The 13,115-nt window shown below is 37.8% G+C and overlaps 1 protein-coding gene across 7 annotated transcripts in view; it reads left to right on the top strand.

Annotated features, from left to right (window-relative positions):
• Positions 1-13,115, top strand: part of RALGAPA2 (Ral GTPase activating protein catalytic subunit alpha 2) — a 367,104-nt gene that overhangs the window by 72,707 nt on the left and 281,282 nt on the right. For all 7 annotated transcript variants that reach the window (XR_002125215.1, XM_019653128.1, XM_019653124.1 and 4 more), the window contains exons 5-6: positions 9,973-10,016; positions 12,029-12,206. Coding sequence is in view for 6 of the 7 variants with exons in the window: in XM_019653128.1 (XP_019508673.1) it covers positions 9,973-10,016; positions 12,029-12,206 (222 nt within the window). In the remaining variant the exon portion in view is untranslated. The remainder of the gene's footprint in view (positions 1-9,972; positions 10,017-12,028; positions 12,207-13,115) is intronic.

Genomic DNA, 13,115 nt, shown 5'->3' with positions numbered 1-13,115 from the left:
GAAGAGGCATCATGGGTATTTGTGACACTCCGTGGTAGAGCAGGAATGGATGACTGAGAAATAACTACATACAGTATTTTTTATCTGTGCTAGATAGAATTCTTCAATTCTGTTTATGTCATTTGTATGAAAACCATACTCATATTTTTCAGATAGTACTTTAAAATGTCTGAAGACTAATAGGCCCCCCTCAGCATGAATAAAATGAAAAAAAAAAGATTTTATTGGGGAATTGGGGGAGGGGAACAGTGTTGGGGAATTGAGGAAAGGGACCAGCCAAGTTACTGTTCTTCAGTCTTGGTTGTGGAGGGTGCCAGTCGCCATCTGGCTGCCCATCAGCAGCTCGTGGCCTCTAAGCTCAAGGTGCTGTGTTACAATCTTAGTTGCAGGTGGGCGTAGCCACCATCCCATGCAGGAGTTGAACCTGCAGCCTTGTTGTTAAGAGCCCACACTCTATCCACTGAGCCATTTGGGAGGTAGCTCAGCTCAAGTGCCGAATTCAGTCTTAGTTGCGGGTGAGCGTAGCCCACCATTGAACAGGCAGTCTTGTTGTTACACCAGCTGAGCCATCCTGCCACCTGTTGACAGCTCAGTGACAGCTCAGCTTGTGCGCAGTGTCACTGGCCCATGTGGGAATAGAACTGGTAGCCCTGTTACTCAGAGCTCACCCTCTTAAGCCAAGTCTTAACCAACTGAGCCACTCGGCCGGCCCAGCATGAATAAATTTATTAGCAGATGTGTGGAAATTAATTTGCCATTTGTATTGTGGAACTTTGTTCATCTTGTAGGCATTGTGGTATTACTTTAATTCTGCCTGCTACCACATGGTTGCTGTTAACATTGCTACAAATAGCTTTTTACTCAGTTTGATAGCGTCTTACTGGGAACAGTGACTCCTGGTTTGGGATTGCAGAGTACTAGATCTCTTGAGCCATCATAAGAGTAGGTGTTGTTTATTTAGCTTATCTAGTGTATAGAATAAGCTGGCTCTCTAACACGATCAGAATGAGTCATGTTTCAGAATGCTGAGGTATGAGCATTTGCATAAAATCATCCTTATTATTGATGCTTATATATGTAGTGCTTGAACCAAATAGGCTTTTTTCAGATAAATATATTTTTGCATGATTTATCAAATTGGGTAGAAATTGGTGTTAGGTCCATATCCCTTTTATGATGATCTTCAGGCTAGATGTGATTTGGGATGAGAAATTTTTTTTCAGATTTTTAGAATGGTAGTATGGTACATTGATGTACAATGAACATCCACACAGAGTTAATGTCTGTATATAACATCCCCAGGGGTCTGAGCAGCACCCTGTAACTAAGAGAGTTATTATTTCTGTACCCTAAGATATGAGTCTTCACCATCTTGGGCTAACTAAACCCAAAAGAGCCTCAGTCAGGTTAGTCAGGTGTTGCCACCACATGAGTTCAGATCAGGTCAATTTCTGTTCACTAATAAATTACACAAAAACCTTAGTTTTCATAACTTTGGATTTTGAAATTGCTGATGAGGGATTATGGATTTGTAATTCTACACATTTTTTAACATACCGCACTGTACCTCTTACAGCCTTTCCTGTTTGTTTGGAATTGTTAAAACTGTTACTATTTGTCATTCAAGGTCTTGACCAAGTTAGTTGTAGAAACTAAGAAACTGTAAGAAAATTCCAGATTTCAAAGGAAAGAAATGTCCCCTAAATATCTCCTTAGCACTGGCATCTTGACTTCTACATAACCTCTGAGGCTAGGGCAGGAAGGTTTTCACTAGTCAGTGCTTGACGTTCTAGGTGTCTAATAGACCTTATTTTAGGTTTTTACAGTCTATGAGTTCCAACAATTAAGTTCACAAACTTGCCACTGTGCGCTTACATTGGCAGCACCGTATAAACAGCTTGGTAAGGTTTCATAACCTTTGTATATCAGTGTCTCACAGCTGTGTTCGGGTTGACGTGTGGCAGTGTCTTGCTGAGTGGCGCTTATTATTGTTGTTGCATGTTTTTGTGTGCCATCACGAAAATGTCTGAGCTTGAATTAGAACAACAAACAAACATTAAATTTCTTGTTAAACTTAGCAAGAGTGAAAGTGAAATCAGGGACATATTAGTCCAACTTTATGGGGATAATGCCATGAAGAAAACAGCAGTGTACAAATGGATTAAATATTTCTCTGAAGGGAGAGAACACATCATTGATGAAGAGAGGTCAGGGCGGCCAGACCTGATGAAAACATTGCAAAAATTCATCGACTTGTGTGTCAAAATCGTCGGCTGACTGTGAGAAGCATAGCAGCCCAAGTAAACATTGATAGAGAAACAGAAAAATCTCAACTGAAAATCTTGGCATGAGAAAGGTGTGTGCAAAAATGGTCCCAAAGGAGCTCACTGATGAACAAAAGCAAAGGAGAGTTGAAGTTTGTCAAGACCTTTGGGAGAGGCAAGATGATGTTTTGGGCTGTGTTCTCACTGGTGATGAAACATTGGTGTGCCAATATGACCCTGAAACAAAGTGTCAGAGAGCACAATGCAAGTCACCCAATTCTCCTTGATCAAAACAATTCCGTCAGTACAAATCAACAGTCAAAATGATGTTGCTAGCCTTTTTTGGTATCAGAGGGATTATTCATTATGAATTTGTATCAACTGTACAGTTAACCAAGTTTACTATTTGGAAGTGCTGAAAAGGCTGAGTGAAAAGGTTAGACGAAAACAACCTGAACTTTTCATCAGCAATTCATGGCTCTTGCATCATGACAATGCACCAACTCACACAGCACTGTCTGTGAGGGAGTTTTTAGCCAGTAAACAAATAACAGTATTGGAACACCCTCCCTACTCACCTGATCTGGCCCCCAATGACTTCTTTCTTTACCCAAAGATAAAGAAAATATTGAAAGGAAGACATTTTGATGACACTCAGGACATCAAGGGTAATACTATGACAGCTCTGATGACCATTTCATAAAAAGAGTTCCAAAATTGCTTTGAAGGGTGGACTAGGCACTGGTGTCAATGCATAGCTTCCCAAGGGGAGCACTTGGAAGGTGACATAGTGATATTCAGCAATGAGGCATGTAGCACTTTTTCTAGGATGAGTTCGTGGACTTAATTGTCTGACCTTATAGATTCTAGTATCTTTACCTAATAGGAAGAACAGTGCTGTATAAACTTTTAAATTAAATGTTATTCTTTTAAATTAAATGTTATTGCAGCTGGTCATGGCCAAGGTACTCTGAAATACTGGGTTAGAACCTTCAAGGTTGGTTTACACTACTAATTCAGTGTGCTTCCTGTTCCACACTACAAATGACAGTGTTACTAAGCATAGAAACCTAAACTAAGAGTAAGTCCCATATTTTGCAAGTTTTAAAAGTTCTCAGACCTACTGGATAGTCACATTTTATCCTGAGAAGGAAGAAAGTAATTTACATCAGCTACCACAGTGTTTGAAGTCTATTTCTTATCACTTTATCTTGTTTTGTCTGCAGCAAAGAAATACTCTATTTTTCGTAAAACAGTTTTTAGAGGGAAAAAATAGTCTGTAAATGTCTCTTTGTTTAAGATTTTTAAGGCTGGCTCCTTGCTATAAATCATTGAATGAGGAAGTATATTTGTACTCTAAGTTTTACAGTGTTTAGTGAACACTAGTGCATTTTGCCAAACATCTAGAATACTGCTTCAAGTGATGTTTAGAGTGTAAGAAGATTGGGGAAATAGTTGACACAGCACTCATCAGCTCTGTGATATGTGCTAACATGCTGCTCGACTATTTGTAAATTTTCATTACTGATTACAAATGGAAAAAATTTGTTTATCAAATTTTTCCTCAACTCGTTTTTAGGTAAGTAAATCATGGTGAATAAAGGTGGCTGCTTGAAGCCTTATCTCTGTGCAATAATGAGAATTGACATGGAGTAAGATGACAAAGAATGGCACATCACCAAACCAGGGATATTTGGTGCAAGGGCAGGCTGTGGCACCCCTTCATGTGCCCATGTGTCATCAGTTAAGGACTCAAGTTATATGTGTATTTACTTTAAGAGTGTTTACTGCTCACAAGCTAAAAAGTAGATTTCCTGTCCCATTCAGTGTATAATGCCTGTACTCAATAAATGTGTGCTGAGTGGGTGGAAGGATTACAGAGGGTGCCAAAAACATGTATACACATTTTAAGAAAGGAAAAACTATTAAAATTGTAATACAATGAATGATGCTAGCATTCATTTGATTAATGCCATCTTTTGAGTGAACGTCATACTACACATTGCTACCGTAATTCGCTTCAACTTCGAAAAGTAATACATAGATAACATCTCTTAAAATGTGTACATTTTTTGGTACCCCTGGTATTTTATGTTAGAGAAGTTTTATATCAAAAATGTGAAAAATAAATAACCCTTGGACTTAAAGGAGTGGGCTCAATTAGTGGAAAATTCACACATGTACAACACCTCATGTGTTACATATATATATATATATATATATATATATGTCATAGTTGAATCTAGTTTGCTCAGTTAAGGTTTTCTTATACATAATATAAAAACCAAGTGCATAACTAAACTGCAGATTTGTTTATGACTTTTTAAGAATGTCTCTGGCCTTATGCCTTGGGCTACTTAGTGACCCCTTGTTGCCTGGGATGTGAACAAGACCCCTGAGCAGCTTCATTTCCCAACGTTTCTAGGGCTCCCTGGGCTCTAACCTCTTTTCAGAAGCCTAATACTGACAGCCCTCTCTGGGGCCTTCATAGTCAGGCCACACCAGAGCTCACTCTTCCCCGAGCAGCAGGCTCCCTTCACCTTCTGTAGCTTTCTGATTTCATTCATCTTCTAGACCAGGGGTCGGCAAACTTTTGAGATGGAAGAGCCAATCCTGTCCCTCACAACAATTTAAAAATTATCCAAGAGCTGTAAAACAAATGAAATCACCATTATGTGAATAATAGCCTTTAAAAATTTTATAAATGAAACTATGATAGTTTTATTTTCGTTTTCAATTTTACTTCATAGCCACATGTGTGTACCCAAAGAGCCACATGTGGCTCGTGAACTGCAGTTTGCTGACCCCTGTTCTAGACCCTTGTCATCATGTAGACCTCTATCTGACCACAACCTCCACCCTCTTGACCTTTCACTCAATTACTTCCAGGCTATCTGCTCTATTTTTTCTTTTTAAAAAAACAGATTTTTCTTGGTACATATTTAAAATGTACATTTTGGTAAGTTTTGACATAAATATATACCTGTAAAACCATTACTACCATCAAAATAATGACATAGCCATCACTCCCAAAAGTTTACTCATGATTCTTTCCCACCCTTGTCCACCTTACCTCTAGTCCCAGGCAACCACAGATCTGCTTTTTGTCACTATAGATTAGTTTGATTTTTTTAGAGTCTTACAGAAATAGAATCATGCAGTGTGTACTATTTTTTTGTTTGGCTTCTTTTACTCAGTCTAATTATTTTGAGATCCATCTGTGTTGGTGCATATATTAATAGCTCATTCCTTTTCATTTCTGAGTAGTACAGTATTCCATTGTGTGGCACTACTGTAGTTTGTTTATCCTTTCATTTGTTGATGGGCACTTGGGTTGTTTCTAGTATTTGGCTACCAATAAAGCTACTGTAACTATTTATGTACAAGTCTTTGTGTGGGCATGTCCTTACCTATCTCTTGAGAATGGAACACCTGAATCATATAAAGGTATATGTTTAACTGCTAGACTGTTTTCCAAAGGTGGTGTACCATTTTACATTCCCACCAGCATAATGAGAGTTGAGTTACTCCATGTTCTCGTTAACACTTAGTATAATCAGTCTTGTTATTTTAGTGGTAGTGGTATCTCATTGTGGTTTTAATTTGCATATCTCTAATGACTAAAGATCTTGAGTATCTTTTCATATGCTATTTGCCACCTGTATGTGGTGAAGTATATGTTCAAAGGTATTGCCCATTTTTTAAATTGAGTTGTTCGTTTTCTTACTATTAATTTTTTTTTTTTAAGATTTTATTGGGGAATTGGGGGAGGGGAACAGACAAGTTGCGGTTGTTTTGTTCTTTAGTCTAGTTGTGGAGGACGTTGCTTCACTGGCTCATGTTGGTATTATCATTGCACTCATCCCGGGTGAGGCAGATCCGTCGCCGGCCTCTGGATGGCCGCTCACGGCGGCTCTTAGCAGTTCACACTGGCTGCCAGCCGCTCACGCTGGCTGCCAGCCACACACAGTAGCTTATGGAAGCCCACTGCAGCAGGGGCTGCAGCCTATGCCGTCGCCGGCGACTCATGGCAACCCAGCTCCAGGTCAAGCTGTTGTTCACCATCTTAGTTGTAGAGGGCAGTGTCACTGGCCCCCATGTGGGATCTGAACCGGGACCCTGCTGTTCAGAGCTGGTGTCCCAAGCCAGCTCTTAACCAACTGCGCCACTCGGCCAGCCCTTACTATTAAATTTTGAAAGTTCTTTATATAGTCTAGATTTAAGTGCTTTATCATATATATGACTTAGAAATATTTTCTCCCTATCTCTGGCTTGTCTTTTTATTCTCTTAATAGTGACCTTCAAAGAGTAGAAGTTTTTAATTTTGATAAAGTCCAATTTATCAGTTTTTTCTTTTATGGATTCTGCTTTGATGTCTAAGGAGTCTTTGCCTAACCCAAGATCACAAAGATCTTCTCCTGTGTTTGTTTCTAGAAGTTCTATACTTGCATGTTTGACATTTAGGCCCTTGATTCATTATGAGATAATTTTTATTAATTTCAAATTCCTCCGGTGGACTGCTGCTCCCTTGTGTTTATTTAGGCATTATAGTGTATTCTTATGTAGATATTATAGTGTTAGAAGTTTCTGTGTTCCTGCTCCACCAGCAGATTTCAGCGGACCTTGCACACCAGCACCCCAGAGGGTGTTTCTCTACATTTTTACCTGTTTCCTGGTGGTATATATACTGCCATTGCTTATTGTTTGGTCTGTGGCATGATATACAGAGGGAGACTTAGGAAGGATTTTATAATGTTAAATTTAGATTCAGACTATCTTTGTGAACTTGTGGCCTTGAAAAGATCTTTAAAACGTTGTCACTTCATCAGGAGAAATGATCAAGAATGCAGTTCTTGCAATTGATAATGAGATAAGCAAGGAAATAGATTTTGAAAATATTAATGAATTTGCTTCCATTAAAGCCAGAAAAGCAAAATTATAGTACATTCTGTGTTATAAATATTTAAACTAATGTGAGTTTTAATACTTTTCAATATTGAGCCTTTTCATTTTTCAATATTTTTTCAACACTTAATGTTCTAGAAAAAATTAACCATTGAAATAATAAAAGTATGTATATATAGTGGTATACATTTTTTCTTTTATCTCAGGCTCCAACATGGCTTAGCTCAATGCTGGTACTTAAAATTTTAGTTTCCTTCATCATGGATTTTTTGCTTTTATTTTTATTTTTAAAAACTATTGTGTTAAAATATTTATTTTGATTACTGATTTTTTTTGGGTGCCTCCTTAAATTTTGTGCAGAACCCTCACTCTTTTCATCCTAGTTCCAGCGTTGGTATTTTCACTGCCTCTTCAAAAGTAATAAGACACATTCAAAGGATATTTATAAAATAACAGTATAAGTTAGCCAATAGAAGTTAAAAGTTCATAAAATCAGTTCAATTAATTAGATTTTACTTATGCATTTATTCTTTTTTCCAGATGAATCAATATAGTAGCAACCAGTAGGGTTAAAGAGATGGGGGTGGGTATAATCATAGTTTGGATGAGGAGTTTAAAAATCAAACAGGTATGATATATAGAGAGAAATTTTTTGAAATTAAAATGAAAAGGATGATATCATAATTATAAGAGTTAAAGTAGAAATATCTTTTCAAATTTAGGGTCTTAAGAAATACCTAAAGTGGCCAGACAAGGTTCTCAGGTACTTAAAACCAGTTCTCATGTTGAAACCCTCTGCTATGTGCCCCCCTGCACAAATTTGTTCTTATTTAAAAAGATTTCCTTAGAATAGCTGATGCCCTATTCAGGGGAAAATGTATTTTCCACATACCAGACACTATTCTAAGTATATATATTAACTCATTTAAACCTCGTTAACAATTCTCCATGGTAGGCACTGTTATTATCTCATTTACAGATGAGAAAATTCAGGCATGGTGAGGTTAAGTGACTGACTCATGTTATACAATAATTGCAGAACCTAGATTTGAACTCCAGCAATCTTGCTCCTGAATCTGGCTTGTAACTGCTAAGCTATACTGCTTCAGATGTACAAGAGTTTCTGAATACAACAAAATGGAATACATCATATATGTGTGTGTGTGTGTGTGTGTGTGTGTGTGTGTGTGTGTATAAATATATAATTAGCTTTTTATTATTGCTGTACCAAATTACCAGATTAATTTCAGAATGACTATTGAAAGATATGGGTCAGACATTCTGTATGTCTCTTTGTAAAGTCTGTCCTTTTTATATGTATTTTTCTTCTCCCTGGGTACAGAAGAGTGAATATAGACAACTATGGGTAGACCAGAAGTTAAAAATGTTGGATCCGTTTCAAGAAGGGGAAGGACTGATGAGCCTGTGGTCACATACAATGACCAGGGGCAAGTGTTTCTAAGAATGTGGTGTAAGATGATGGATTTGCTAGAAGTCTGAGAGGAGAACTGCCTGTGCAAACTTTATCCTGAGTCTCCTGGGAGGTGGAGTGTCTGTTGGCCCTGCCAGCCATCATGAGGCCCTCATAGGCATTTTGGAGAAAATATTAAACTTGAGGCACACCAGACTTTGTCCAAGAATGGAGGCAAGAGACAAGGCCCCAGGCAGAGGATATGTGTGGGATAAAATAGTCCCTTGAGCATAGACACTTGAATCTTAGCTGTGAGAGAGTCTAGCCCAGTAAATGCTGGCTCTAGACCCAAAATTACTCGATATGGTTTGGTGACAGGAGAAGAGAAGGTCACTTTAACTTCTTTTACTTAATCACAAACCATTGGTGATTTAGTGCTGTAACCTAGTCATAACAATGGTGAGTTTTCACAGAGCCCCAGTGTTAGGTGTTATAAACAGTAGGGCAGTTATTAAAGGTTCCTTCACACAGCCAGTGATTTTGTTCTGGCTCATGAATTCCTAAAGTGTATGCATTTAACTAACATACATGTATCTGTCCACATAGATATGACCTGTAGCAATTCTCGAGACAGTAGCTTTATTTCTTTGAAATACATTGATGGAGAAAATGTGATTTGACATCCAATTTTTATTTTAAAAGATTACTTCCTTTTTTGAGGTTAAGTCTTGTTTAGAGGCTATGTCTGATACTTAGTTGGGGTTGCCAAGCCATCTCCATCTAAGGGCATGAACACTTTTATTGAATAATAGGTAATATGTTTCCATTTTCATAAGAGAGACATTTCTAATTACAGTGGGCTGCAGTACCAAACTGTTTGCAGTTGACTGGTGTAGTTCTGAGTAAACCTTGATTCTTCTCCTTTACAGTGACCAAAGAACTCTGCTAGAGGATTTGTTGGTGAACTGAACCCAAAAATGTGGTTGTCATTGCAAGGAGAGAAACATGCTGTCCTGAATATTTGTAAAATGTTCTTGTAAAAATGTCTTGTGAGCAGTAATTTTATATTATTTTACCTTTAGAGATTTAAAAAATCATTCTTTTTATACATGGCAAGAGATATTTTGCACATATTCCACTGGGGGCATCTTTTAATATCAATCAGTTTTACTCTTTTGAAAGAATTTTGAAGAGGTTTATACTCCAAGTGCTTTTATCTTAAAAACATCTCTCCTTCCATGACATTGCTTTGCTTCTGAAGGTCAGCCTTGTTCACTTTATTTTTTAAAAAACTATATCTTTTGTCATAACATTTTTTCTTTCTAAAACTGATGTTTTAAAATTAGAACTTAAATTCATATACTCTATTTCTGATTCATTTTAAACTTTCAGGTTCAACTTTAAAGAAGCTTCTACACACTGGAAATTCTATTAAGGTATTTATTTGAGATAAATGTGTAATGGTATTTTTTATTACTCTTAAGTTTATTAATGCCATAAAATGACAAAATTAGGCCATTTAAAAAACATCTTTAAAAACCACTTGACTTAATTTTATTTTTAATTGAGAAATAATATTACGAATATTTTTAGAGTTTTTCTTCTTACATAATAACTTATTGTGATAGACATTTTAAATTTTATTAGGAGAAACTGGCATGGGATTTGAGGTTCAGAATTCTAATTTTGATTCTACTGTGTACAGTCGGGGAACCATTGGCAAGTCACTGACTGTTGCAGTTTTAATGTCAGAAAAGGGAAGGGCTGAACCTGTTCCTCTCTAAGCTTCAGAACTAACGTGCCTGATTCTGTTCCCCCCCAGTAAGTAATCTTGTTAAAATTATAGTTGTTTATGAATTATTTTTGCTCTTTTTGAGCACCATTGTGGGGGAAAAGAGCAGCAGAAATTTACTCTTAAATATTTATTTATTTGCAGCAGATCTTGTAATTTAGGTTAAAACTGGGTTATTTTAAAGTGAATATGCCTTTTATAATTATGTACTATTTGATGCTGTGATAAAATGGCACTAAAACAAAAGTGGCAAAAGAAACGAGCCTCAGATATGTGTTTTATGGAAGACAATTCACTTGTAGCTCATTAAGTTATGTGTGTGCCTTCAATAAGCTAATACATTTTTGGTTTTATACCAGTTTATAAATCATAGCCACTTGAACTTGGTATGTTAAGTATCTCTTACATGTTGAAAAAAGGAGGCCAGCTATTCCTAACTTCACAATAGAGTCTATATTTTTTCCCTACTATTTTAATTAATAGTCAGTCTTACAGTTGAAACCTATCAGGTTGTTATCTCATGTTTATTATTGACCTTATTTATATTTAGTTATCTCCAGTACAGTTAACATAAAAAAGTGAAGACTTGTGATAGAATTTTGAAGAAACTTTCCTCTTGTTAAATTTAATATAATTTGGTTAGGTATACATCAAGTCATGTCATTTTCATCTGATGCTGAATAGCATTATTCATTCGGCAATGTCACTTATTTTACCTACTCGGGGAAAGAACATTTGTGAGTGGGCGTGGAGGTTTGTGCAGAGCAGCGGTGAATCCATGGGCATATCTGAAAGTGCCCTGTGGAATCCACTGTTAGTGGGATTATCACTCTCACCAGTCTTAGTATATTTCACTTCTGTGGGGATTCAGCCAAGCCCTCCCTCCCTGCCTCCTTCCCTCCCTCCCTCCCTCCTCCCTGCCTCCCTCCTCCCTGCCTCCCTCCTTCCTCCCTCACTCCTCCCTGCCTCCCTTCCTCCTCCCTGCCTGCCTCCCTCCCTCCCTCCCTCCTCCCTGCCTCCCTCCCTCCCTCCCTCCTCCCTGCCTGCCTCCCTTCCTCCCTTCATTCCTTTTTCTTCCTTCCCTGTCCTTCAAGAGTGCTGATTTTTAAGAACATTATAAATGTGCATATTGTAGTAACATGACATAAATTCTGTCAAAAGCACAGTGTAAATTTGGAGGAAGACGATCTTTGCATTGTTTTCATGGATAATTGAGCATTGATGATATGGGCACCATGCCTTATGACATGAAATATGGTTAATACGAAATACTTATATTGTGCTTACTGTGAGCCAGGCACTGTTCTAACTCACTTAATCCTATACCAGTACTTTGTGATACGTTTTGTTACCATGCCTATTTTATGGATGGGGAGACCAAGACATAGAGAAGCTAAGCTGTTCTCCACAGGTCACAGTTAAGCTAGAGAGCGGCAGAGTCTGGATTTGAACCCAGGCACTCTGGCCCCAGAATGCAGACTCTTAACCCTTGTGCTGTATTACAGCATCCTTACTTGTCACTAAGTGAAGAACTTGGTGTAGCACTTTAACTATACTTTTCACTTCTAGTTTTTCTTTCTCTGAACTGATGCTACATTGTAATGAATTTCTACAAATACATGTATTTAGTTTTGTTGCCTTTAATTTTGTCTTCAGATAAGATGTGAAGGAATCAGGCTGTTTCTTCTGTGGCTTCAAGCACTTCAGACAAACTGTGCAGAAGAGCAGGTGCTGATTTTCGCTTGCCTCGTGCCTGGTTTCCCAGCGATTGTGTCCTCCAGAGGGCCCTGTACGCTGGAGATGCTCATCAGTCCGAGCCCTAGTGCAGTTGATGGTGAGTGATGTGAACAGATCTGAAATGGCTCTTGAAGTTACACTGAGGAATTCCTTGGCTTGCCATTTTCTTGGATAGAAATCTTGGTTTCATAAGTGGGTTCTGAAGAGGAGTTATTCCCTGTTCATATTCACAGTAGATTCTTATAAACAGTAGAATTGAGAGACTTGAAACCTATTTTATATGAAATGATGAGAGGAGAAATTTTCTGAAATGGTAGAAACAGGAGTAGAAGACAAATGTGTTGGCAATAGCAAGAAGTAAAGAAACATGTCTGGCGTGTTTTTGTGGCTGTTAATGAGATTTAAATACACTATCCAAAACTATTGTATTGTCCGCATTGCTATTGTTTCTTAAGTGGACACTCATCTGCTAAGCCAGGCTACTTTTTTTGCCAGCTGTATATTTTCATGTAGTATTCATGGAGGGAAAATAGTGCCTCATGGGGCTATTAATGGCACCACTTGTGTCCTGTGAATTTTCAAGGAACTTGCCTGGTAAGGCTATTGATTTATAACTGCATATCATTTAATTGCTAAATGACAGGTATTTGACCTTAGACTGACCAAAGCAGAATTTGAAAGAGAAAAGACTGGCCCAGTGGGAGAGGTGGCTTGGTGGGCATCTATATCATGTTTTTAAGTCCTTTATGCACCCTGGCTTGGTCTCTGTGAGCAGTTCTAGTGGATGGATAGATGTATTTTTTTATTTTATTTTATTTTTAAATTAGTTTCAGGTGTACAACACAGTGCAATAGTTACACTTTTTACCCCTCAAAGTGACACCGCCCTCCCCCAATCTGCCACCCCACTCCTCCCCCACCCCCGATAGCATACATATCTATTACAATTCCACTCCCACACTATACTCCACATCCCGTGACTATATATATATATATATATATATATA

This window comes from Hipposideros armiger, unplaced genomic scaffold (genome assembly GCF_001890085.2).
Source record: "Hipposideros armiger isolate ML-2016 unplaced genomic scaffold, ASM189008v1 scaffold_195, whole genome shotgun sequence".
NCBI lineage: Eukaryota > Metazoa > Chordata > Mammalia > Chiroptera > Hipposideridae > Hipposideros > Hipposideros armiger.
This window is presented reverse-complemented; position numbering and strand designations above follow the sequence as displayed.